A 27,143-nucleotide genomic window follows, 5' to 3' on the forward strand; every position below is an offset into this window, starting at 1 on the left:
AATGAGCTGTTTCGAATGAGCGTGCACTCGCACCTGACAGCTTTGCTCGCTGTCAAAACTCCAAGTTTGCGTTCTTTCGTTTCCGGCATCTCTGACTGCTCAGGAACACATTTCAAATAATTAAAAGTTTAAAACCTGTAAGTGGCCGAAATTAATGGTGAATCGGTGGCAAATCAGTGTAAAACGAAAGCGGAACCCTTGGCGCGCCGGTGGATATCGGATTTGCGGTACTCTCCGTTGAAAAAGTGGCCCAAAACTGTTTGCGAAAGTTTTGTGTACATTCGTGCCGCGGCTTGTTTTGTCGAGCTGTCAAAGTGCTGTGCGGTCAACCCACCGTGGTGCTGTGTGCCGCCAAGGAACCGCTTTTGTTTCCCGCGCCTGGCTGTTCCGGAGCTCCGGATAGATGAGCAGAATAAGCTCGGTTTCTTAACTTCGTTTTATTCACTCTTTTTTAGTTTAATTAAGGCACAATGGCCAAAACCAAGACCGAGAAGAAGGCAAAGTCCGCCATCAACGAAGTGGTGACCCGCGAGTGCACCATCAACCTGAACCGGCGGCTGCACAAGGTCGGCTACAAGAAGCGTGCCCCGCGCGCCGTCAAGATCGTGCGCAAGTTCGCCGAGAAGGAGATGGGCACCAACGACGTCCGGATCGACACCCGCCTGAACAAGGCCCTGTGGCACCGCGGAATCCGGTGAGTAGCTGGACTAAGAAGGTTCAATCTGTTTTTAGGTGATTTTGGATGGGGATTGTCTGATAGAGATCAGGTGGCAAAGGCAAAGTTGGGATCGAGTTGCATTGTTTACATTTTTTGATTAGGGAAATTTGGGAAGTGTTTCTGAACAGACAAGTTGCAGCAATTTAAGCCGTAAGGAAAAAGCTAAGCCTCCAAACAGGGCAAATCAACAGTTGTTTTCAATTTCATAAGATCATGTTTTAGCACGGAATTCTAGGAGTCTTCTAAAGTTGTAGTTCTGTGCTGCAAAATTAAGCAAAATATTATTCTGGTCTTAAAATTATTTATTACAATTCTTCCACGTGCAAAGCACATTTCCAGCTGTGCTGATAACAGATTTAGATAATTGTACTCAAATCAACATCGAAATTGCTAAGCTCGCGAAAATGTCGAAAATCTCATGGGATATAAAAATACCGTCAACTGTGGCGAATTTAGGCTACAGCCTGAACAAGGACACCAGATTTTAGAGCGTTTGAAGGTTTTGAATTAGGAAAAATAGATGTAGGTACGCATTTGGTTTGCCTGAGTCTAGAGGTGGGCAAAAAAAGAGCGAACCGCTCAAAGAGCCGGTTCACTGAAAAGAGTGAACGAACCGTGGCTCACAAAAAAAGAACCGCGGTTCTTTTTTAAACTCCGGTTTTGTGAAAGAACCGTTTCAATATGGCATGATTTTTGTTATAAATATAATTTATTGTATTTCCGAAAAATGTAACATTAAATTTGTTTTTGAGAATTGAAAATGCAATTTCAAAAATGTCAATGCTTATAAAAATTAATCCCAAAAGTATATGATTTTCTAAACAAAATTAAATAAACTTTTCAGTGTGCAACTGATAGTTCATTAAAGTAAAAAACGTTCAAATTTTAATGAAAATAGAAATCTTATCCACTGAAAACAAATTAAAAAGCATTTCGGTTTAAAAAAAGTTCATCAATACTTCGATATTTTGAAAACTAATGAAACTAATGGGGATGTGCAAAATGCATTTTTAAACTCTTTTTTCATTAAAATGTCTTGCTATTATCTTTTTTGCGACTTTGGCCAGAGTTGAGGGACATAAACTTCAAAAAATATTTGGTATGGCCAAATTTATATAATTCCAATGTGAAATAACTTATAAAATCATACGATTCTTGAAAAAAAAAACGTATTCATTTAAATTTTGAAAAAAGAGCGAAAGAGCCGGTTCAAAGAGCGGCTCTTTTTTAAGAGCGAACGAAAATGAGCGGCTCCTAAAAAAGAGCGGTTTTGCCCACCTCTACCTGAGTCTGTTCTCACCGAAGCTAGTCACAAAAATTAAAATATTGTGCCCCAACATGGTCAAAACAGCTGTCCCAATTCGCCCCGCTCGACGGTACTTGGAGTTCACATCTGTGTTTGGGAAGTGACTTGACTTGACCTTCTTTGTCAGTGTTAGGGAAGTGCTCATTTTGCTTGAAGAATCTCTGCATTTTTGAACTATGTAACATAAGCTGAGTAACATCATGACCATGAGCGTTATATCACTGACGAACTGACGTGCCACGAGCGAACCACTTTTGACCGCAATTGTCTTCTTCTTGTTTGGCATTTTTGCTTCTAGCGAACAATCTGTCAACCGATTTTTTTCTCTTCCCTCTCTTCACTAGCTCTCTTTTCTCGCTTCGCGCCAATGTTTACATGCAATGTATTGTAGAAGTCAGCATAAACTGACACACGCTTTCGCCGAAACGAACAGCGCGCTCCAAAATCGTTCTGAGCGCATATTTTTTTGAAACGACGCAGATTTCAAATTGAAGCATAGTCACAATATCAATAACACGTGTGGGAGAAAGAATTAGTTCAGCGAACCTGAAGGTAGATGGAGTTGGTGTTCGCCGGAGAATTTTGCGGTCAGAATTTTCTCAAAAATATGTATGGGGTGGCACGTCAGTTCGTCAGTGGTTATATGTGGGGGGGCCTACCAGAACAAGCGGCCGAACGTGACCCAGTGCAGGAACTGCTTACATCTGGGCCATGGAATCAGAAACTGATACTTCAAGGGCAGGTACAAAAAGACGAGCGCCAAGAGGAGCCTGGAGCCCACGAGGCCACGGATCGAACCCTATGGCAGCAGTGAATCCAGAAATACGAAAAGTGTACCGTGTTATCTGACGATTTCCATTCAGATACTTGAAGTTTACGTCCCTGTTAGGGAAGGGGTTTGCAAACCAGCAAGATAGTGTTGAGTGAAAGTTTCAACACTAGGTGCAGCAGAAGGCGAAGCGCGTAAACTGCGCAAAGGGACAGAAGTGGCCGGTGACCTGGAGAACAAGGAGCAGTTGAAGCCGTGTTAGGAAAGAAGTGGAGCACCCACAATTTTCCGATCACAGGACTTAAACATAACCAATATAGCTATCAATGTTCATGGTTTTTGTAAATTAGGGATTGTCCAAAAACCATGTAGATAATTGAAATTGAATTTAAAATGTTCAATTTCAAAGCATTTTACAAAGTTCTTCGTCATATATTGGTCATGTGAATCATACTAACCTGGTCCTTGTTTTGTATTTTTTTTTACTCAAGAAAGGAATCATTCGAAAAATCAACTTCCGAATTCAGAAATTTGACGACGTTTTTTCCGATAGGTTCTTTGTTGTTCAAACGATGTTAGGAATCACAGCTCCCATACAGTTTGAGCACTGTTAAGGATAAAAACTAACTTAATCCACCTATGTGGTTGATGCCTTCCTCACTTTTTACCAAAAATGGGTAATATGAGTGGTTTGGACACACATTTCAGCATTTTTTTAGATCCAGAAAAAAAGAACACAGATATAACTTATGTGGTAATAACTCGAGACAGGGTTGTCAGATCTTCAATGTTTTTGACTCATTGGAAAGCCCTTTCAATTATCTAACCAACGATGGGTCGGATGATGGATCCGGACATAGTTTACATACATTTAAGTGAGATCCGGCTTCAAAAAGTACATAAATTTCACTGAAGTGGTAATAACACGAGACAGGGTTGCCAGATCTTCAATGTTTTTGACTCATTGGAAAGCCCTTTCAATTATCTAACCAACGATAGGTCGGATGATGGATCCGGACATCGTTTACATACATTTAAGTGAGATCCGGCTTCAAAAAAGTACATAAATATCACTTATGTGGTAATAACTCGAGACAGGGTTGCCAGATCTTCAATGTTTTTAACTCATTGGAAAGCCCTTTCAATTATCTAACCAACGATAGGTCGGATGATGGATCCGGACATCGTTTACATACATTTAAGTGAGATCCGGCTTCAAAAAAGTACATAAATATCACTTATGTGGTAATAACTCGAGACAGGGTTGCCAGATCTTCAATGATTTGGACTCTTTGGAAAGCCCTTTCAATTGCCTAACCAACGATGGGTCGGATGATGGATCCGGACATAGTTTACATACATTTAAGTGAGATCCGGCTTCAAAAAGTACATAAATTTCACTGAAGTGGTAATAACACGAGACAGGGTTGCCAGATCTTTAGGCTTAGTGATTTTTCACGCTCGAAAATAGAAAATTTCACGGGGACCTCAATTTCAAAACACCGAATTTCACGCAAATTTCGCGGAACGTGAAAAATGTTAAAATAACTCTGAAAATCTTATGTTTAAATCACAGAAACTACTTTTTATGCTTTATTATCTATTATTCTTCAATAAACTGACGTGAACGTGACAAAAAAAATCTCCTAATTATCAAAACAAAGCGTCTGGTTTACGGATGGGCTCAATTTATATTTTGAAGCAAAATGTAAGGCATGCGTATTCTCATTTATTGAATTGCTTTTTTAATATTCAACTAAAAAAGGTTAAAAAGCTTTCGCTGATTTGCTCCTGTTTTATCAGTTTAAATTTTATTGAATTTCATATCAAAGCAAGATTCAACAATCTTGTCCATCCAAAATATGTAAAACAAGCCTTACCCGACAAACTTCGTTCTGCCCTTTTTAGTTTTCCTGACGTTTCTTGCTTGTTTGCTAATTCAGCCTCCTGTGATCAAATTTTTTTTTTACGTAACTTTTCCCATACAATCTGCAGATTTTCCGGAATCGGTTCCAGAGTGGCCAAAGTTGTAACTTTTTGGCGTAAGAACCTTCCTTGGACTTATACGAACCCAACGCTACAAAAAGCATCTCGATCCAACGTTCCGTGTTGAATTGATTCGCGTTCGAACAAAACCGTCGAAATTTCTCATGCTCATATAGATAGTTTAAATTTTCTTCAACATTTAGACCTTTCAAAATAATTGTTAAGGTTTTCATCTCTCTTTTTAAAAAACTAAATTTAAAATCCATAGGCAGAAATATTATAAATTGTTACGAAATCGAATTTTTTATTCAAAATAAGAACAGAAAACAAAAAAATTGTATTTTTTAACTTTCAAGGGAATTATTCACACAAACAATCAAATATTTTAAAAATAAAACAGGACTCAGAAAAAAATCTGAAATGTTTTAAAAAGGTGATTTCAAAGATTAAAAATACTCTTCATTTTATTTTAAATAAAACAAAGCTTGATTCTTTTAATTTCTTTTGAAATCATACATTTAAAATAAAATAGCAGTAAAATTTGTACTACAGCGAATTAAAATATTACTAAATTTAGTAAGTTTCTATAGAAACTGAAAATTTTAATAATTCTTCAAATGGTTCATATCAAGCTTATCAAACGAAGACTAATAAAATTTACTTAAATAGTCTTTATGGTTGAAATATTTATTATGAAGTCATTTGGAAAAAAGTGATTTGAGAAAATTGATAAATTTGAAGAATCCGGAATCGCGGAATCGTCAAAACTCACTAACCCTATATAAGTAATTGAACATAAAATTTCAAGGGATTTCGCGGAAAAAGCCAAATTTCGCGAATTTCACGCTGTCCACGAAATCGTGAAATTTAAATAACTCTACTTATGGGAGAACTGTCATTTCTATCACCTGAATCCGGTGCTCTATTAAACCAGGATATTCACTCGCTTAATTCTACAGTAGTTCATAAGATTATTTTTATTCCTTTTTGAGCTTAATTAATTATTTTGAGAAAAATCGTTACATTTTCACACAAACATAACATTTCACGGGATTTCGCGGGAAAAGCCAAATTTCACGGATTTCACGCTGTCCGCGAAATCGTGAAATTTCACTAACCCTACAGATCTTCAATGTTTTTGACTCATTGGAAAGCCCTTTCAATTATCTAACCAACGATAGGTCGGATGATGGATCCGGACATCGTTTACATACATTTAAGTGAGATCCGGCTTCAAAAAAGTACATAAATATCACTTATGTGGTAATAACTCGAGACAGGGTTGCCAGATCTTCAATGATTTGGACTCTTTGGAAAGCCCTTTCAATTGCCTAACCAACGATGGGTCGGATGATGGATCCGGACATAGTTTACATACATTTAAGTGAGATCCGGCTTCAAAAAGTACATAAATTTCACTGAAGTGGTAATAACACGAGACAGGGTTGCCAGATCTTCAATGTTTTTGACTCATTGGAAAGCCCTTTCAATTATCTAACCAACGATAGGTCGGATGATGGATCCGGACATCGTTTACATACATTTAAGTGAGATCCGGCTTCAAAAAAGTACATAAATATCACTTATGTGGTAATAACTCGAGACAGGGTTGCCAGATCTTCAATGATTTGGACTCTTTGGAAAGCCCTTTCAATTGCCTAACCAACGATGGGTCGGATGATGGATCCGGACATAGTTTACATACATTTAAGTGAGATCCGGCTTCAAAAAGTACATAAATTTCACTGAAGTGGTAATAACACGAGACAGGGTTGCCAGATCTTCAATGTTTTTGACTCATTGGAAAGCCCTTTCAATTATCTAACCAACGATAGGTCGGATGATGGATCCGGACATCGTTTACATACATTTAAGTGAGATCCAGATTCAAAAAAGTACATAAATTTCACTGAAGTGGTAATAACTCGAGACAGGGTTGCCAGATCTTCAATGTTTTGGACTCATTGGAAAGCCCTTTAAATTGCCTAACCTAAGATGGGTCGGATGATGGATCCGGACATAGTTTACATACATTTAAGTGGGATCCGGCTTCAAAAAAGTGCATAAATATCACTTATGTGGTAATAACTCGAGACAGGGTTGCCAGATCTTCAATGTTTTGGACTCATTGAAAAGGCCTTTCAATTGCCTAACCAACGATGGGTCGGATGATGGATCCGGACATAGTTTACATACATTTAAGTGGGATCCGGCTTCAAAAAAGTGCATAAATATCACTTATGTGGTAATAACTCGAGACAGGGTTGCCAGATCTTCAATGTTTTTAACTCATTGGAAAGCCCTTTCAATTATCTAACCAACGATAGGTCGGATGATGGATCCGGACATCGTTTACATACATTTAAGTGAGATCCGGCTTCAAAAAAGTACATAAATATCACTTATGTGGTAATAACTCGAGACAGGGTTGCCAGATCTTCAATGATTTGGACTCTTTGGAAAGCCCTTTCAATTGCCTAACCAACGATGGGTCGGATGATGGATCCGGACATAGTTTACATACATTTAAGTGAGATCCGGCTTCAAAAAGTACATAAATTTCACTGAAGTGGTAATAACACGAGACAGGGTTGCCAGATCTTCAATGTTTTTGACTCATTGGAAAGCCCTTTCAATTATCTAACCAACGATAGGTCGGATGATGGATCCGGACATCGTTTACATACATTTAAGTGAGATCCGGCTTCAAAAAAGTACATAAATATCACTTATGTGGTAATAACTCGAGACAGGGTTGCCAGATCTTCAATGATTTGGACTCTTTGGAAAGCCCTTTCAATTGCCTAACCAACGATGGGTCGGATGATGGATCCGGACATAGTTTACATACATTTAAGTGAGATCCGGCTTCAAAAAGTACATAAATTTCACTGAAGTGGTAATAACACGAGACAGGGTTGCCAGATCTTCAATGTTTTTGACTCATTGGAAAGCCCTTTCAATTATCTAACCAACGATAGGTCGGATGATGGATCCGGACATCGTTTACATACATTTAAGTGAGATCCGGCTTCAAAAAAGTACATAAATATCACTTATGTGGTAATAACTCGAGACAGGGTTGCCAGATCTTCAATGATTTGGACTCTTTGGAAAGCCCTTTCAATTGCCTAACCAACGATGGGTCGGATGATGGATCCGGACATAGTTTACATACATTTAAGTGAGATCCGGCTTCAAAAAGTACATAAATTTCACTGAAGTGGTAATAACACGAGACAGGGTTGCCAGATCTTCAATGTTTTTGACTCATTGGAAAGCCCTTTCAATTATCTAACCAACGATAGGTCGGATGATGGATCCGGACATCGTTTACATACATTTAAGTGAGATCCGGCTTCAAAAAAGTACATAAATATCACTTATGTGGTAATAACTCGAGACAGGGTTGCCAGATCTTCAATGATTTGGACTCTTTGGAAAGCCCTTTCAATTGCCTAACCAACGATGGGTCGGATGATGGATCCGGACATAGTTTACATACATTTAAGTGAGATCCGGCTTCAAAAAGTACATAAATTTCACTGAAGTGGTAATAACACGAGACAGGGTTGCCAGATCTTCAATGTTTTTGACTCATTGGAAAGCCCTTTCAATTATCTAACCAACGATAGGTCGGATGATGGATCCGGACATCGTTTACATACATTTAAGTGAGATCCGGCTTCAAAAAAGTACATAAATATCACTTATGTGGTAATAACTCGAGACAGGGTTGCCAGATCTTCAATGATTTGGACTCTTTGGAAAGCCCTTTCAATTGCCTAACCAACGATGGGTCGGATGATGGATCCGGACATAGTTTACATACATTTAAGTGAGATCCGGCTTCAAAAAGTACATAAATTTCACTGAAGTGGTAATAACACGAGACAGGGTTGCCAGATCTTCAATGTTTTTGACTCATTGGAAAGCCCTTTCAATTATCTAACCAACGATAGGTCGGATGATGGATCCGGACATCGTTTACATACATTTAAGTGAGATCCAGATTCAAAAAAGTACATAAATTTCACTGAAGTGGTAATAACTCGAGACAGGGTTGCCAGATCTTCAATGTTTTGGACTCATTGGAAAGCCCTTTAAATTGCCTAACCTAAGATGGGTCGGATGATGGATCCGGACATAGTTTACATACATTTAAGTGGGATCCGGCTTCAAAAAAGTGCATAAATATCACTTATGTGGTAATAACTCGAGACAGGGTTGCCAGATCTTCAATGTTTTGGACTCATTGAAAAGGCCTTTCAATTGCCTAACCAACGATGGGTCGGATGATGGATCCGGACATAGTTTACATACATTTAAGTGGGATCCGGCTTCAAAAAAGTGCATAAATATCACTTATGTGGTAATAACTCGAGACAGGGTTGCCAGATCTTCAATGTTTTTAACTCATTGGAAAGCCCTTTCAATTATCTAACCAACGATAGGTCGGATGATGGATCCGGACATCGTTTACATACATTTAAGTGAGATCCGGCTTCAAAAAAGTACATAAATATCACTTATGTGGTAATAACTCGAGACAGGGTTGCCAGATCTTCAATGATTTGGACTCTTTGGAAAGCCCTTTCAATTGCCTAACCAACGATGGGTCGGATGATGGATCCGGACATAGTTTACATACATTTAAGTGAGATCCGGCTTCAAAAAGTACATAAATTTCACTGAAGTGGTAATAACACGAGACAGGGTTGCCAGATCTTCAATGTTTTTGACTCATTGGAAAGCCCTTTCAATTATCTAACCAACGATAGGTCGGATGATGGATCCGGACATCGTTTACATACATTTAAGTGAGATCCGGCTTCAAAAAAGTACATAAATATCACTTATGTGGTAATAACTCGAGACAGGGTTGCCAGATCTTCAATGATTTGGACTCTTTGGAAAGCCCTTTCAATTGCCTAACCAACGATGGGTCGGATGATGGATCCGGACATAGTTTACATACATTTAAGTGAGATCCGGCTTCAAAAAGTACATAAATTTCACTGAAGTGGTAATAACACGAGACAGGGTTGCCAGATCTTCAATGTTTTTGACTCATTGGAAAGCCCTTTCAATTATCTAACCAACGATAGGTCGGATGATGGATCCGGACATCGTTTACATACATTTAAGTGAGATCCGGCTTCAAAAAAGTACATAAATATCACTTATGTGGTAATAACTCGAGACAGGGTTGCCAGATCTTCAATGATTTGGACTCTTTGGAAAGCCCTTTCAATTGCCTAACCAACGATGGGTCGGATGATGGATCCGGACATAGTTTACATACATTTAAGTGAGATCCGGCTTCAAAAAGTACATAAATTTCACTGAAGTGGTAATAACACGAGACAGGGTTGCCAGATCTTCAATGTTTTTGACTCATTGGAAAGCCCTTTCAATTATCTAACCAACGATAGGTCGGATGATGGATCCGGACATCGTTTACATACATTTAAGTGAGATCCAGATTCAAAAAAGTACATAAATTTCACTGAAGTGGTAATAACTCGAGACAGGGTTGCCAGATCTTCAATGTTTTGGACTCATTGGAAAGCCCTTTAAATTGCCTAACCTAAGATGGGTCGGATGATGGATCCGGACATAGTTTACATACATTTAAGTGGGATCCGGCTTCAAAAAAGTGCATAAATATCACTTATGTGGTAATAACTCGAGACAGGGTTGCCAGATCTGCAATGTTTTGGACTCATTGAAAAGGCCTTTCAATTGCCTAACCAACGATGGGTCGGATGATGGATCCGGACATAGTTTACATACATTTAAGTGGGATCCGGCTTCAAAAAAGTGCATAAATATCACTTATGTGGTAATAACTCGAGACAGGGTTGCCAGATCTTCAATGTTTTGGACTCATTGGAAAGCCCTTTCAATTACCTAACCAACGATGGGTCGGATGATGGATCCGGACATCGTTTACATTCATATAATTGAGATCCGGATATTTATGAAAACACATTTTTATACATAACTTTTGAACTACTTATCGAAACTTCAAACAATTCAATAGCGATGTATGGGACCCTAAACCAAGTCGAATGCAACTGGTTTGGTCAAAATCGGTTCAGCCAGTGCTGAGAAAACTCAGTGAGAATTTTGGTCACATACATACATACACACACATACACACACACATACACACACACACATATACACACACACATACATTTGTTCAGTTTTCGATTCTGAGTCGATATGTATACATGAAGGTGGGTCTAGGAGCTTTTAATCAAAAGTTCATTTTCAGAGCAGGATTATAGCCTTACCTCAGTGAGGAAGGCAAAATCGCGTTTATACGTAAAAATCAAACATTTTCAGTTTTGGGTTTTGAGAATAAAAAATATATAAAATTCAAATAACAAGCCACGGTCTCAACATTTGAATAAAAAAAGTGTTATAAAATGTATTTTACACCTGCCCAGTTGTTTTGCAATCAATAGTTTTCAAAATATCCAAGTATTGAGAGATTTTTTTATTCGTCGAAAAAAAGACTTTGCGGTGCTGTACATTGGAATTTCACATTCCACAATAGGGTTGGGAAAAAGAGCCTGCGGTTTCGCTACCTTTTTCTAAGTAAGTCAAGCGTCAACATTTCCCGTGCTCCTAATCCTTATTCCTGCCCCTGAGAATGGTGGAGATGGGAGCGGCCGGCAATGGATGGCTTTCATGGTGCTACCTGTCCGGTTCTGGTGGAATTGGTTTTAATTCCCTTTAATCAATTTCTAAGCAACCTGGGCTGGACAATCATCACACATACATGACGAAATCCAGTCTGCAACCCGCTAAGATCACCATCTCCATGCGAATGCGAATGCGAACGCTGTACATTGGAAATTCACAAAAATTAAAAATATTTGTGATCGATCACAGACATCCTAAATATGGTTTTAAACGCAGAAAATGCATCTAATGGTTTTCAGTTGGGTAGACTTCAATTTCCTCTAAAATTTTGAAGTTTTTTTAAAAAATATTTTTTTTGCTTCTCGATTTTTCGGACCGATTTTGAAGAAGGGGGATAAGGACTACACTGGACTACACTGAAAAAAAATGATACACGGTAAAATTTTGTTTGGCTATTTTTAATTTAATTTTTTGTCACTAAAACTTGATTTGCAAAACAACATTGTAACTTTTTCGTTTGACACTTTTTTAGTTTGTACCCCGTTGGTTGGTCAAAGTCAAACTAAAAAGTGACGAACTGTCACTTTTACCACGGCGCTTACGCACACTATCAAAACAAACGTTTGGTAGTGTGTGTGAACTCCGTGTATAAAAGGGGTGTCAAACTAAAAAGTGACCCCGTTCGTTTGACAACAGTTGGTGTCAAACTATCGGGGTTTGAGTGTATGTTTTAGGGGACATCAAATGCCAACTTTTCAGAAATTTCCAGAACGGGCAAAAAATCTTCGACCGAGTTAAGAATTTTTTTTAATTAATACTGATTTTTTGACATAGGACTATGTCTCTACTTACTATATTGGGGGGCCAGTTCAGAAATTCGATCCAAAGCGTCACATTTAAGCGTTAAAAAAGGGGACATTTTGAACGCTTATATCTTTTTTCCCTGTGAATCAATCCAGATGGTTGGACCACCAATCGAAAGAGGAAGACTTCAGCTATTGTTTAACTACATGGATAGTCTGACTAAACATAGTTAAAGCACTTAAAACATGCAATCAAAATGAGTAATTTTTCAGTACAAATCGGACAGATGACCAATCAGAGCGAGCGTATGCATTCGAGACCGCGCCCTTTTGTGCCGTTCTCCGGCTGTGCCGCTATTTAAGCTGAAAATTTCGCAAAAGCAAGTCACTTTGGAACGAGCACTCGAACTGTGCACGTCGGGCCGGCGCGGAGCAGCAGCAGCAGCGGCCAATAGAAGAAGAGGGCCAGCAACCAGAAGGAAGAACCACCGGCAGCAGAAGGAGGAAATTCGAGCGAAGCGGACGGCGTGGAAGTCGCTATGATGCGGCGGTTCTCATGAAAAATGGCCTGGAGTGACCGGTGCCCACGAAGAAGGTTCCCCCGAGGCCTGGGGGGACATTTACAGAAACATACGAGTTGTGGCAATATGGGTATCAAAATTCGTGGTTTTTGATACTGAACATAATAATGGCCATTTCGACAGTAGTGGCCACAACCTGGAGTGGCCGGTGCCCTCAAAGAAGGTTCCCCGGGGCCCGGAGGACTTTTTACAGAACCATACGAGTTGTGGCAATATTGGTATCAAAATTCATGGTTTTTGATACTGTACATGAAAATTGACATTCTGACAGTAGTGGCCACAACCTGGAGTGGCCGGTGCCCTCATGGAAGGTTCACCTTGGGAGAACATTTATGACAATTTTGCCGACAAATCTATGAAAGAAAATAAAATAATCTTATTTCAGATTTCACTAGCAATCCAAAAACACATTCAAATTGTTTGGTCCTATGTCTTTCGGTTATGTCTCTGACATACCATCTTGAACTTTTTTTTCGAAAAATCGAATTATTGGTCGCAAAAATTAGCGATATTATTTATTTACTCTTTTGAAGGGTTAGTCTTGATAAAAAAAATAAAGAAAATATTGTTTTCGAAAAGATCGGAAAATTTCACGAATGTTTCATATTTTAACACATCGGACCATTTTTTTATTCTCTAATTTATTTTTATTAGCTCCTCTTCGGTACCAAGACCTGGTTAGGACCGGGGATCAAATCCATAAAAAAATAAAAGATGAAAAAAAAAAACACTACGGCAGGAGTTAATCCGCACCGAACTTGCGGGACATGGTGCCGACCATCCTTTCCTGGTCCGAGCGGGTCTTGCAACTTCTCAGTCGCGCGGTAAACTCGTACAACACCTTCCACAGATCCTCCGTGCTGTGGGTTGGCCACCGGCACCAGGGGCAGTGTTTTCTTGGTTGCTTCCTGCATCAGCTGTGGATTGTGGGTCTGTTTTCTTCAGCGTATCCGGGATCGGGACCGGAATCGGCAGTGGAGAGAAATCCGCCGCGGGGAACGACGGTACCACCGGACTCTGTTTGTCCTTCTTCCATGCTGGCGGTTTCGGCTTGATGGCCTTCATATCCAAAACATCAAGGTTATGATCCTCCTTGAGTCGATCCTTGATAATCTCCACATCCACTTCTGGGAGTCCTCGCAGAACGACCCGGTGGGATCGTTCGCTTCGTCGATCGTGCGTGTAGAATTGCACTTTGTACTGAAGCAGCAGCTCTCGAACGGTGTTAAATTCCTCCACGGAAAAACACGTCACTTTTATTCCGCTCCGGGTCAGCTTGTACTCCGGTTTCACTGTTGAGCAGGGCCTTCTCAACTTTTTCTCCTTCGATGACGATTCCAGCGACCTCGCTGGACTTCTTCCGCTTTTTATTCCCCTCCATCTCCATCCGTCAAAAACATCTAAGCACGCGAGATGACCGACATCGGACCATTAGTTGTTGAGATATCGACATTAGAACATCAATTTTCCTTAGAAATTCTTAGCATGACAATATCTCAGCAACTAAAGGTCGTATCAACAAAGTTCATAAAAGCAAACTATAGAGAATTTTCTCAGCTTTTCGAAAAAAAGAAAAGGGTGGGCCTGTTTTCCCACTGATTTTAAAAACTGAATAACTGCGAATATTTTTTAAAAAAGTTACCTTAAAATGGCTATAACTTGAAAACGTTTGCACTTTATCAAAATTTTACTAAAGAACTTTTGGATTCAAAATTTGATTTTACATCGTGAAGTTGAAAATTTTTTGCGACCAATAATTCGATTTTTCGAAAAAATCAGTATTAATTAAAACATTCTTAACTCGGTTGAAGATTTTTTGCCCGTTCTGGAAATTTCTAAAAAGTTGGCATTTATGTCCCCTAAAACATATCAGAAAACAAGAAAATAGTGTTTTTTTTTTTTGCAAATCAGGTTTTTGGTGACAAAAAGTGAAATTAAAAATCATAAAATATTTTTTTACTGTGTATCATTTTTTTTTCAGTGTAGTCCATATCCATACCAACAACTTTGCCGAAGACACCAAATCGATCAAATTTTTTTTCAAAAGATACAGACTTTTTAAATTTTTAAATATCATTTTTGTATGGACAGCTGCCAAATTTGTATGGAAAATTATATGGACAAACTTATGATGCAAAATGGCTTCTTTGGGCATACCGAAGGCACTAAAAAAGTTTCAGCCGGATCAAAAAATACAAAAAAAAATCGAATGACCGAAATCTGATAGAACTGTTCAATTGAACCAAGAGTTAAGGAGATATTAGACTATGGCAAACAAACTCGCATTTTTTTTGTGTTCGACGATTTGTTGTTTGTCATAGTCTAATACGTCCTTTACCCCTTCTCATTTACAACAGCCCTTCTGAAACACCTAGTCTCCATTTTTTTTCCATTTATCGAGAAATCCAAATTCCACCTAATTTGGCGATCTTTAAATTCTTGTTTCCTTTCTCATTGCGCAATCCACACTAACGATTCCCTCTCAATTTTCCAGCAACCCACCCTTCCGCATCCGCGTGCGCCTGTCGCGCCGCCGCAACGACGACGAGGACTCGCCCAACAAGCTGTACACGCTGGTCACGTACGTGCCGGTGCCCACGTTCAAGGAGCTGCAGACGGAGAACGTCGAATCGACCGAGGATTAAGCGTCGTCTTCGTTCGTCTACCTTACCTTAACTAAGTAATATGAACGCGCGAGTCGGAGGAATGTGAAGTTTGTGAAAAATATAAAAAGAGCCCAGGTGGACAAAACAAAACAAGTTTGCATTTGAATCCGAAATTTCTCAACCTTGATAGTGATAAGTCTGTTGGAGTTTGATTACCGCAATACCTTGTTTATGTAGAAAAAAAAATGCAACGAAGTTATCAACGAACGATTACAGCGCATCGTGGACGGCCTGCACCAGTACTTCCATGCTTTCGATCGGCGTCTGGGGCGTGATGCCGTGGCCAAGGTTCGCGATGTATCGGTGCTTGCCAAACTTTCGCACCATGGTGAGGACCAGCTCGCGCAGTTCCTCCTTCGGTTTGTACATGTCCTGGGGGTCCAGATTGCCTTGGAGGGTCACGTTGGGGCCCACCAGTCGGCGAGCCTCCTCCGGGTCGATGGTCCAGTCGAGTCCAATCACGTCGTACCCGGTGGCGGCCTGTTCCGGCAGGGAGTGCATCGCACCCTTGGAGAACAGGGTTAGCGGGACGGGCGTGAGTCCTTCCTCGGCGAATCGGCGGTGCAGATCGTCACGGATTCGCTTCAGGTAGGGCAACGCCACCGTCAGGTACTGCTCCTTGGACAGGTGCTCGGCGCTGGACTCGAACACCTGCAGAATCTGCGCCCCGGCTCGGACCTGCAGCAGCAGATATTCGATGACCTGGTCGGTCAGAATGTTCAACAGTTTGTGACTGGCTTCCGGATGATCCGCGAGCCATCCCTTGGCCTTGGACATGGTCTTGCTGCCGCCGCCCTCAATCATGTAACCCATCAGGGTCCACGGCGCGCCGGTAAATCCGTACAGTGGAATTCGACCCTCCAGCATGTGTCGCATTTTCGTAATCGCATCCCCCACGTACTTCAACCGATCCATCGTCCCAGTCTGGTTCAACCGCTCCAAGTCAGCTGGCCCCACCAACGGTTCCGGCAGCACCGGTCCCACTCCGGGCTTCATCTCCACCGTAATGCCCAACGCCTGGGGAATCACCAGAATGTCGGAGAAAATAATCGACGCGTCCAGATCGAACCGCCTCAGCGGTTGCATCGTCACTTCGCAGGCCAGCTCCGGCGTGCGGCACACCTCGAAGAAGTCGTGCTTGGCGCGGACGGCCTGGAACTCGGGCAGGTAGCGACCGGCTTGGCGCATCACCCAGACGGGCACGCGGTCAACCGGTTCGCCCCGGGCGGCCCTCAGCACGTTGTCATTCTTGAGCGGAGGAAAGTCCTGGAAAGAAGAGATGTTACGATTTTAGATCATTGAATCAATCAATAATTACGATTACATAACAGATATCCTACAAAAAGATCAATATTTATCCACAATCCCTGAAAACAGCAACCTCCCTTCAAAAGCTACTTACATCACCCGAGGTCGTCACCTTTCCCGAAGTGACCTCCTCCAGCGCTACCAAGTGTGGCACCGGAGACGTGCAGAGGAACAACATCAGCGTGATAAACATTAACGTGGAAAACATTCCGAGCACTATCGTGAACCGATCCAGAGCAATTAACATGTTACTTAACTAGAGTGTGACTACGGGACGCAAGACCGGTTTAACGTGAAGCAATTATTGACAGTGAGTAGAGGAGAAAGGAAGAAATTTTCACCGCAAAAATAAATAATATTCACACCTTATTTTCGGCGACCATCTCGGAGCTGACGTTGGTTGCAGACTGCTGCACTTAAATTTCCTTGAATCTTCTGGTTCTGAAGCCACACACACCGACAGGTCACACCGCACGGGTCGATTGGGTGCAATCGAATTTATTTAAATTCAATTTCAACTTGCGAAATATCGTGCTTATCACAGAGGAACGAGAACCACGAAACACTAAAATGTTGCGGCAACTCTGGAGTATGTACAAAAAGAAAACAAAAATCGTTTGTCATCGCGCGTTGACGTTTCTCTGAAAATCAACAAACACGTGTGGTGGTGGATTCTGCATCACACCAAGTTGGCGAGGGAATGGACAGCGTACAGATTTTGTTGTTTCGTTAAATGGCGTTTGAAAACTTGACGAAGATTTTCAAAACTTTCGAAAAAACACGAGGAGTCGCACGTGCACGCAGCGGAATGAACAAAAAATGAATAAATTTCTTTTGATTGCAATCAATCAGCATTTAATGGTAATTTGACGATCAATTCGAAAAATTGGACACTCGTTACTACAAATAAGAATTGGGTACTAAAGCCCTATGTAAATTTTTATGTACAACGGTAAAAAACACGATCAAAAACCATTTCTGATCACTTTTTTTCATTTTAATGCAAAAAAAAAAAAATAATGACAAGACAACATTTTTTCGATGGATCAACTATGGTCCCCTTGAAACGAGCTGTCAAGTAGGAGCTTTTCTGTCAAGAAGGACCGCGAGGTTAATTTTTCAAAATTGATTTAAAAATCCATTTAAAACTCTTTGTGGTCGTACAAAGGGTCATTGTACTCAGAAAAATAAGCTTTATCACTGTTAACAATAATATTAGAAATCTAAGCTTCATTTTAGGACCCAATTTACCAAATTCGACATTTAAATTGATAAGGGCAGGGCGGTGAACAATTCGATTTCAAAAATTATTCTTTTTTAGCAAGTTCTACATCACGATCTACAATATTTTTGCAATAGAATATTAACAACTTAGAATTGGGTCCTAAAATGAAGCTTAGATTGCTGATATTATTGTTTACAGCGATAAAGCTTATTTTTCTGAGTACAATGACCCTTTGTACGACCACAAAGAGTTTAAAATGGATTTTTAAATCAATTTTGAAAAATTAACCTCGCGGTCCTTCTTGACAGAAAAGTTCCTACTTGCACAGACAACAGACGTAGCGGCTAGAACAAAATAATTTGAAAATCGTGTGTAAAAACATGGCAGCCGCATCCTGCTAATCTACTAGCGCCATCTGTTAGCCTATTGCCACTCTCTAAAGCAGCCATGATGGTTTTCTGAGAAGGTGTGTTTGAAAATGCATCACCCAGAAATATTTAAAAAATATATTATTTCATTTTTTCGAAAAAAATGTAAACAGGTAAAGATTATGTTTTTATGCTATAGGGGAAATTCTCGTATGTTTGGCAGGTTAAGCACACGCTCCTAATTCCATCCAATTTGCTGATTTGCACTATTTAAACAACTAATTTTGCAAAACTTTTGATAGAAACTTGCTTGCTCACTTCTTATTGAGCTATTTATCACTCGATTTCAGTTGAAAACGCTTTTAATAAGCTTTAATTGAATGTCAATGTTCTGACCTGCCAACATTAGAGGCATGCTGGAATTAGATGCTGTTCCCCTAGTAAATCTACTTTAATTGTTAATTAACACGATTTACGAGCACATAGATGTTTTTTTTTCATGTAATTATCGATATTAAAAAAAAGTCTAGTTTGATGCTTTTTTAAACACAGCAACCAAGGCCGCGCTTGAGGCTGTCAAATTCTTGCTGGTTGTGTTTATAAACAAAACCAACAGAGGAGAGCGAAAACGAGGAGGAGACCCGGTGGAAATCGGGAGGATGGGCAATCGTTTCTTGGAGGAGAAAAGATCCGGAACCAGAAACGAAACAATCCGGAACTTGTTCCGATAAAGTCTGGAAGCCATCGGCGCCGTCAGCAAGAGCTATTATCACGGCCAACCCCGTAAACGTTTTGACCCCAAACGCCCGCACCTCCAAGACACCAACCTCTTCAACGCCCTCGAAACCCACCCCACCTTCAAGTGCCGCCACTTCCGGCGAACCCTAATCGCCATACCAAAGGCCTAAATCTTGAATGCTCTCCCCGGCGTGTCAGTTTCCCCCATCGGATTTCCAGTGCAAGCGATCCTCAAACACCCCCACATCTTCCCCTTCCCATCCTCTTCAATGAGTGGCACCAGGTTCAAGAAGCGTAGCCCCGTCAAAAAGGTCATTTTGCGAATCATGCTGACAAGGAACACAAATAAAATCAAAATTGGGTGCGGGGGGAGTGTGGCAGCTTCCGTTGCGTTGATGATGACACCGGGTGACCGTATTTTCCGAGGGGATCTTGATTGGAACGTCGGTCGATGGCACACCTCCTCTATAACGACGCCGTACTCCAATCGGCAATCCGTCGGGGATAAAATCGGTTCAGGAACCAGGTTGGCCACTTTGGTTGCCTCACATTTGTCAAGCAGCTGCAAGCGCGAGAGATTTTGTTGAAATCGGCCGAAATCAACTTTTCATCCAGAACAAACGATTACAAACGTTGAAAACAAACAAAATGGAAAATGACAGTAGGCGGAAAGCGATATTTTGACAGCGGGCAATGTGTCAGGACAAAGCAACTGCAGCGCCACAAACGGATTGCCACAACTAAAAAAACTGTAGCAATGATTTACACAAGGGAAGAATCGAGCCCAAACGCCTGTTGTCTGTGCTACTTGACAGCTCGTTCCAAGGGGACCATAGTTGATCCATCGAAAAAATGTTGTCTTGTCAAAAAAAAAAAATTGTATTAAAATGAAAAAAAGTGATCAGAAATTGTTTTTAATCGTGTTTTTTATCGTTGTACATAAAAATTGACATAGGGCTTTAGTACCCAATTATATTAATAAACTGTATTTTTGTCTTTGCTTCCTCTTTTGGAAGAATTTAACCCTTTACTAATATTTAACACGGATTTTCGAGAAGAAAATCACCTTACATGCATTTTTTTCATTTTACTAAAACTTTGCCCGTGCATTCCGTATGTCTAAAGGAGGTATTAGACTATGATAAAAACCTCGCACTTTTTCGTGTTTGACAGTTTGCCAAACTGTCAAAAAGGGCGAGTTTGTTTGTTTGAAAGAGAAAGAAGATATTTTGCATCAATTTAAAGTTGAAACCTGAATCTTGAGAAGGTTTTTTATTGTGTGGAATTTTCTGAACGATTTGGCGTCTTCGACAAAGTGGCAGGTTATGATTACAAATTTTCGGATTTTTTTTCCGATTTTTTTAAAATGCAGTTTTTGCATTAAAAGTTATATTTTTTAAAAGATTTTTAGCATTTTTAATTTTTTTTTTAATATTTTTTAGGGGACTGAAAAAGTATTTTTTTTGTCATAGAGTTCAAGATAGGCAAAAGGGACAAACACTCCATATAAAAAAGCACTCAAGAAACGGTCAAGAAAAAGGCCACGAAAAGATATTGAAAATAAACAGAAACGGAAAGTGACGTATGACGTTTCTAGCGCGGAGCTAGTTTAAACAATTGCAATATGTTCTGATAAAAAAAAAGTACAAAAGTGTATTTCCATATTTGAATTTCAATTTGAAATTGTAAAATTGAAAAATAATCATATCCAAATTAATGGATTTAACAAATTTTAACATTTAAAAAATCAACAAATTTTAAAATTCCAAAAAATTAAAATTTTGTTTGGAGAATAAAATTCGAAAATTTTTTAATTTCAAAATGTAAAAACCATAAAAAAATCATTAATTCAAAAATTTAAAATTGAAGTTTACAAGAAGATTTTATTTTGCTTAATCTTTTGACATTAGTTGCAGAGCCTTTGAAGTTTAAATTTAGTGAACAATGAGTTTTTTCAGTGATACCTATTAAGCCTTCATTTGCAATGTAAAAAAATAACTGTTGGTCAATGTTCTTCCAAATTACGCGGCATGCCAATTATAAAACATTGAAATTTCACAGTACTCTAAAAACTGCTCAAAATAAACGTAAAAAAACGTTTTTTAGCAAAATTATAAACAGAAAAGTTTCTTAAAAGTTAGCAGTAGTTTACAAAATAAAACCCCCGTGCCACAAATTATCTGATTAATCTTGCGAAATTTTAAAAAATTTCCGTCAGTTGAATTTTAGATTTTTTTATTAGGTCTTATACAAACAAATCTAGAGTTTTTATTTGAATAGGTTCTATAAACATATGAAAGACAATAGTTTATTGGTCCTTTGAAAAAAACTCTAAAATGTAAACATTACGCTTACTCCAATGAACATTGACATAAGGTGTTAGAGGGATACACTCAACGTTAACATTTGTTTATAGGACCTAATAAAAAAGGCAAGAATTTATGATTCAGCTGTTTTAATTTTATTGAGATTTTATATATTTCTTTGATTAAATACCTCCAAAACAAACCACGCCCTGAATCACTAATTCATCATAATTAGAATCATTAAAATAAGTGCAAGAAAGGGTTTTTTTTGCTTTCCTTAATTTCAACAATAGAAAAATTTCAGTATATTAATAGAGTTAAAGCAAAACTTCATTAAGAGCAGTTTTTACATTTATTGATAATTAAAAAAAAAAATACATTGCAAAATGGTAAACAAATATATGTATTATATTACTAATCAATTTGATTAAAACATATAATTTATATTCAAAATATTAAAATGCAATCTGTTCAACGTTGTTTAATATCGTTTATTAATTAAAATATATTTTACAAAAAAAAAAAAACTATTTTTTGAGTTTTCTTTCAGAGAAGTGCTGATTAATGTTCTTATCAAATTAGTTTGGAATTAAAGAAACTATTTGCATTTTTTTAATATTCTAATGAACAATATATAATAAAAAAAAACAGTTGTAGATCTAATATGAAAAAATAATAATTTATTTGTAAAGTGCTTTTAAAATGCTTGTTAGAAATCTTGTAAAATGCTTGAATAAAAAAAAAAGATTAAATGCACTGAGTAGCGATTTATCAATTGAATATGTGAAATTTCGAGGCATTTCACGGTATTTTCCGAATTTCACGGCCAGGGTCGAATTTAACGGATTACGTGGCTTCCGTGACCCTCAAAAACAAATTTCAAAAACATGCCTATAATTTTCACAAGGTCATAAGAACCATTTTTCCATCATAAACGAAAAAAATGTTTTAAAAATCGGGTCTGAGTGGGTTAAAAAATATTAATTCTAGAGTAAATTTTCAAAAGGTCCTATGTGCAAAATCCTCATTCTGAGAAATTTCATGTCGAAGTTTTGTGGAACATTTTTAAATCCTATTTAAACACGGTTGAGTATTGATCAATTCTAAAAACGCCCAAATGAACCTAAAATGATGCTTTTATGTGTGATTAACGGAAATAATCAAAAGTCTAGTTTAAACTGATTTTTGAAGCAATTTGTTTCATACGACCTGTTAGTGCACATAGGACACGTTTCATAGGACAAATTTTGCACATAAGACATAACACATTGGACCAAACTCGTGTAGCATTGCACATAGGACTTTTTCAGATTAACTTTAAATCCTGATTTAAAAATAACAACTTTTATAATAACTATGATCACCCAATCCTGGCGCAACGTGTAGGTAACAGCTGATTGATAGCATGAAATGTTTCAATGCTTCCAGCGCGAAAGAGAGAAACCGTTAGGAGAACGAAACAACCAATCAGCGCTCTCGTCCACAACTGTCAGATAGGTTCCTGGCAAATCATCCTATCCGGCAATGTAAATAATATTTTGCAGAGTACGCATAGAACTCTTCGTGTTTTGAAAATTGTGGTTGTTTTTTTTGCTTTTTGCCGTTTTTAAGTGTTTTAATGTTGTAAAGCTGAATAACTTGTGTTAAGGTAAGTTTTTTTTCGAGTTTCCGGTACGGTGACAGCTCATTATTTGTTCGTTTTTTTCCTGCTTAATTTTTATTACAGATCTCGTCGGAAAACTACTTAGCTTGTCCAAATCTCGGTCAACTGTTTACAAATCCATGACGCAACAATAAGGATGATTTTGGGCGGGTTCGCGGCCACGCAATGCATCAAGTCGATTTAAATTTTCCAAACAGGGAGACGATTACGACTTGGCAAAAAATTACCCGGACGGTAGCCAGCAACGAGCGGAAAGCCTAGAACAAGATGACCATCAACAAGTGCCGTCAACAGCCACAGGTCGTGATGTTGCTGTTCATCTGATGCTGATCTTTAACATGGACTTGAAAAATCTATGTACTAACTGCTTCAAGTCTGGTTTGTGGAATCGTTTTGAAAATTACCAAAACAATCTCTTAATTCAAAAAATCTCTTTCCAGAATGGTCATGACCGAGTACACCGAGCGGAAGAAGATGTCGAGCGACCGGATATGCATGGCCATTCCAAGCCGGTGAACAGGGTCAAGGTCGTCGGTCTGGCAAGTCCGTATCATTTTGCTCGATCCGGTCGATTGTTCGACTGCCAAAAGCATCGAGGAGGGAATCGTCTCCACCGCGACATGCTTAAACCTGAACGGCGTCCTGTTGAAGACGGTGCTGGATCTAGTTTCCCACACTGGTAACCTGTTACGGATCAACACCGGATTAAAGTTTTGATCGTGTCCAGACTTTTGGGGCTGAGCATCTTTGTGATAGAAACTGTTAACCGTTAGCGTACGCGTGCAGTGCGCCAAAGATTACATTTTGACCAATATTCGATATTTGATTGACGACGTTGTAGGGTCTAAACGGTGGAAAAAGAGTGCACCTTTCGAGGCACGTTTCGTGATGTTGTCCGGCATGGTCGGAATGGTTCCGTTTACAAGTCTTGCCAACAAACAAAACCCACATCTTTACGTTCGAGACCATCCCCAGTTCCTGTAGGATATTCGGGGCCTCAAAAAGTACTTTGATGCAATTATTGTATAAATAAAATGAATAGAAGTAGCATTATTCTTTTCATTTAACATATTTTTTTTTATTAACAGGAATAAAAACATACAAGAACATGAAATTTTATGAACTGCTCTGCATTTCTATTTAATTTGGTGTTCCCTATTCAGCGTTGTTTTGAAATTGTCTTTTTGCAATTCCGTCGCGACACTACTTACTTTGCCTGTCATTATGCCTACTTTTCTCTACCAAAAGAAACAGAATCAAATAGTAACACTTTTCAAAATAAATGCTGAAAAGTTCTAGTGAACTTTTCAGCACTTATTTCGAAAAGTAATACTGTTATTTTTTTATTTAATTGAAAAAACTACATGAACATTTCGCCTATAATTCCATTCACAGGGTGTTTTTTTGAATTGCAAAAACTTGATTTTTCAGAGCGAGTCGTACATTTATCCAACTCGGTGAACCTCGTTGGGTAAATGTACGTGAATAAAAACTTTTTTACAGGTTTTGGCGGTTTCTTGAAACTATATTAGATTTTGCATTATTATCGCATTTTTGACAGTATTACATTTATGTTATTTGTCCACGCAGTAAGCACCAGCATTCATCGTCGACTCTTGTCATTACGGAACCGCTATTTTGTTCAAATTGATCATTCCATCCAACCTGTGAACCTGCGCTGACGGACAACAATTTCTGGGTGGTTGTAAACTGCGTGTTGAGAGGATCTGAACCCTGCTTTCTAGCTAATTACCTTCGTCAGGTAGCAGGTACTGGTCAATCTGCTAGTTAATTTGACCGTCTCTCCTTTCGTTTACCATCGTGCTCCTAGTTGTGCCGTCTCCGGTGATTATTGCCATCCAGCGGTTCGTTGACGCAAAAGTTAGAATTTAGAAGGAGCGTTTTCAGCAGAGTGATCTGCTGTACGTTACTCAGCTGGTCTAGTTGGCGTTCCCCTGGAAGATGGAATACCAGCGCTTGAAACACGCGTGGCAACAGCTAGACGACGGACATGACCGCGCATGTGTGTGTGAGTTCAACTTACACGCGATTGCTGCCTAAATGAAGTACTAAACATACAGGATTTTCTCAAACTTAATTTATTTATATTCCTGGTTTTGTTTTATTCAACACTCTCCCTCAACGCGCTATGTATCACTTAAGTAAACCATACGCTTGATCAGCTCATTGATCTTTTCCTTGCGGTTGCCAAAGTCTCCGTCTTCGCCGTAGTGGTTGTACTTGCGCCAGTCACAGGTCGGAGTGTTGAGGCTTGTACGCGGCACGCAGCATCTGCTCGATCACGCGAAGAAGTCCGTAGTCGGGATTCGGTTGTATCGGTGCTTGGCGAACTTAAGCAAGCCCCAGGTGATGTCGGGGCGGTGATACGCAGCAAGTTCTTGGTGACTTTGTTCAGCTTGATAATGATACCACAGATACGCATGACGAAGGCAACCTTCGGCTCGCCCGGAATGTAGATGTTTCCGGCCTTCTTAACCTCGCGCGCCTTGTCCACCACCTCATGCTCCATGCGGGCATACTTCTTGGTGTACTTGGCCGCGCGCAGCAGGATCTACCTAACGCGGAGTAGCTTGACGGCCTGCAGCTAGCGGCGCAGATTTTCCGGGTGGGCCAACAACTTAGCCTTCGTTGCCTTCAGCTTGGATTCTGGCACCGCAGGCAGTTTTAGGGATTCCTTGGAACGTAGACGATTGCCCGCTTCCAACACTTCGTTCCACTTATTCCAGAATTCCACTCGAGATGATCCGAATCGGCCACCGAAAATTTCGTTCGAAATGTGCTGTATTTGAAGGTGTGAGTTTAGCAATTGTTCACAGTAGGAAAATACCGAGAAACTTACCACTAGCGGTACGATCAGCGTAACATCGAAGAATGATGTCACTATACTCCGCCAGCAACACTGCTGAGCGCAGTAAAACATCAGCAAGTAATTTCACACCAGAACAGCACCCGCGACCAACAGCTGGAGACGGCAACTTCCGGATAAGTATCTTGTTCGAGTTCTGCTTGTATTGGGCTACGGTTCCGTGCCGGACATAATGCGGCGTTTTGCACACCTCGACACTTCTGGGAAAAATTAAACAAACAAAAAATAATTATCACTATCACTTTAAAACCTGTTAAAACTCTCTCCAAATCACTCCACTCCTTCAACAAAAAAAAACTGACTTATCTATTTTATGAAGACTTACCTCCATCAACGAAAAATCGCCTTTTTGCAATTCCGCTGTGAAACTGTCAACTTTTCCTGTCCTTCTGAAGAAATGAAACGGCCTACTTTTTCCTACCAAAAATAACAGAATCGAATAGCAACACTTTTCAAAATAAATGCTGAAAAGTTCTACTTTTCAGCACTGAAATGAGTGCTGAAAAGTTGAACTTTTCAGCACTTGTTTCGAAAAGTAAAACTTTTCAACATTTTTTTATTTAAACGATTTATTGGAAAAATACATGAAAATTTTACTTAAAATTTCACTCAATGGGTGTTTTTCGGAATTGCAAAAAATATTGTATGGAACTCGTTGCAAAACTTGATTTTTTCAACACTCGTCGTATTTATCCAACTCGGTGAACCTCGTTGGATAAATGTACGACTCGTGCTGAAAAAATCCTCTTTTTGCAACTTGTTGCATAAACTACTATTAAAAACAACAAAAAACTAAACCGTACAAAACGACCTATATGCACAAATTTTATGATTTTTTATGCTGCCTTGTTGGTGTTATGCTCCCAAGTTTTTGGGTGGTAGTATCTGTCAAATTCGAGAGAGTGCAGATAGGTTGAATTGAACTTCTCTCTTTTGCTTTGACAGCATTGAAACATTTCATGCTCTCTTCCAGCTGATGACTACACGTTGTGCGTGGATTGTACAAACATGAAGATTGTAAAGTATTCATGTTTTATAATTTTATTAAAAAACGACTTATACATATTTTCAAATAAACTCAATAAACATGTACATAGGTCATTTTGATATGAACGTATGTGCGTCAGCATTAAAAATTATATTAATGTTTCATAGGTTGATT

General features: G+C 39.2%; 2 protein-coding genes, 1 long non-coding RNA gene and 1 pseudogene across 5 annotated transcripts; 2 read left to right on the forward strand and 2 right to left on the reverse strand.

The window, feature by feature from the left end:
* Positions 1–27: 27 nt before the first annotated feature.
* On the forward strand, positions 28–15,576 carry LOC6043123 (60S ribosomal protein L31). The gene is made up of 3 exons (XM_001855893.2): positions 28–137; positions 456–694; positions 15,315–15,576. Exons 2-3 carry the CDS (start codon positions 471–473, stop codon positions 15,463–15,465), a joined length of 375 nt encoding a protein of 124 aa, XP_001855939.1. The 5' UTR covers positions 28–137; positions 456–470; the 3' UTR covers positions 15,466–15,576.
* Positions 15,577–15,633: 57 nt separating this feature from the next.
* LOC6043124 (uroporphyrinogen decarboxylase) lies at positions 15,634–17,406 on the reverse strand. 3 transcript variants are annotated; one of them, XM_038253755.1, is made up of 3 exons: positions 17,160–17,406; positions 16,889–17,061; positions 15,697–16,752 (listed from the first exon to the last, which is right to left on the reverse strand). In XM_038253755.1, exons 2-3 carry the CDS (start codon positions 17,039–17,041, stop codon positions 15,697–15,699), a joined length of 1,209 nt encoding a protein of 402 aa, XP_038109683.1. In that variant the 5' UTR covers positions 17,042–17,061; positions 17,160–17,406. The 3 variants fall into 3 exon arrangements, with proteins under 3 accessions (XP_038109685.1, XP_001855944.2, XP_038109683.1); XM_038253757.1 differs by lacking the exon at positions 16,889–17,061 and having other exon boundaries at positions 15,634–16,752; positions 17,160–17,405; XM_001855898.2 differs by lacking the exon at positions 17,160–17,406 and having other exon boundaries at positions 15,634–16,752; positions 16,889–17,041.
* Positions 17,407–22,811: 5,405 nt separating this feature from the next.
* LOC119767318 lies at positions 22,812–24,159 on the forward strand. The gene is made up of 3 exons (XR_005277451.1): positions 22,812–23,079; positions 23,158–23,472; positions 23,535–24,159. It is a non-coding gene; the product is annotated as an uncharacterized LOC119767318 (long non-coding RNA).
* A 1,018-nt stretch (positions 24,160–25,177) lies between these two features.
* LOC119767232 lies at positions 25,178–26,164 on the reverse strand (annotated as a pseudogene).
* Between the last annotated feature and the right edge of the window lie 979 nt (positions 26,165–27,143).

This window comes from Culex quinquefasciatus, chromosome 2 (assembly GCF_015732765.1).
Source record: "Culex quinquefasciatus strain JHB chromosome 2, VPISU_Cqui_1.0_pri_paternal, whole genome shotgun sequence".
NCBI lineage: Eukaryota > Metazoa > Arthropoda > Insecta > Diptera > Culicidae > Culex > Culex quinquefasciatus.

Bases quoted from the DNA above. Each gene is read 5' to 3' on its own strand.
- LOC6043123 (XM_001855893.2), top strand. From the start codon at position 471: ATGGCCAAAACCAAGACCGAGAAGAAGGCAAAGTCCGCCATCAACGAA. The intron at 695-15,314 runs GTGAGTAGCTGG...TCAATTTTCCAG, and splicing joins CTGTGGCACCGCGGAATCCG to CAACCCACCCTTCCGCATCC.
- LOC6043124 (XM_001855898.2), bottom strand. From the start codon at position 17,041: ATGTTAATTGCTCTGGATCGGTTCACGATAGTGCTCGGAATGTTTTCC. The intron at 16,753-16,888 runs GTAAGTAGCTTT...TCTTCTTTCCAG, and splicing joins AGGTGACGACCTCGGGTGAT to GACTTTCCTCCGCTCAAGAA.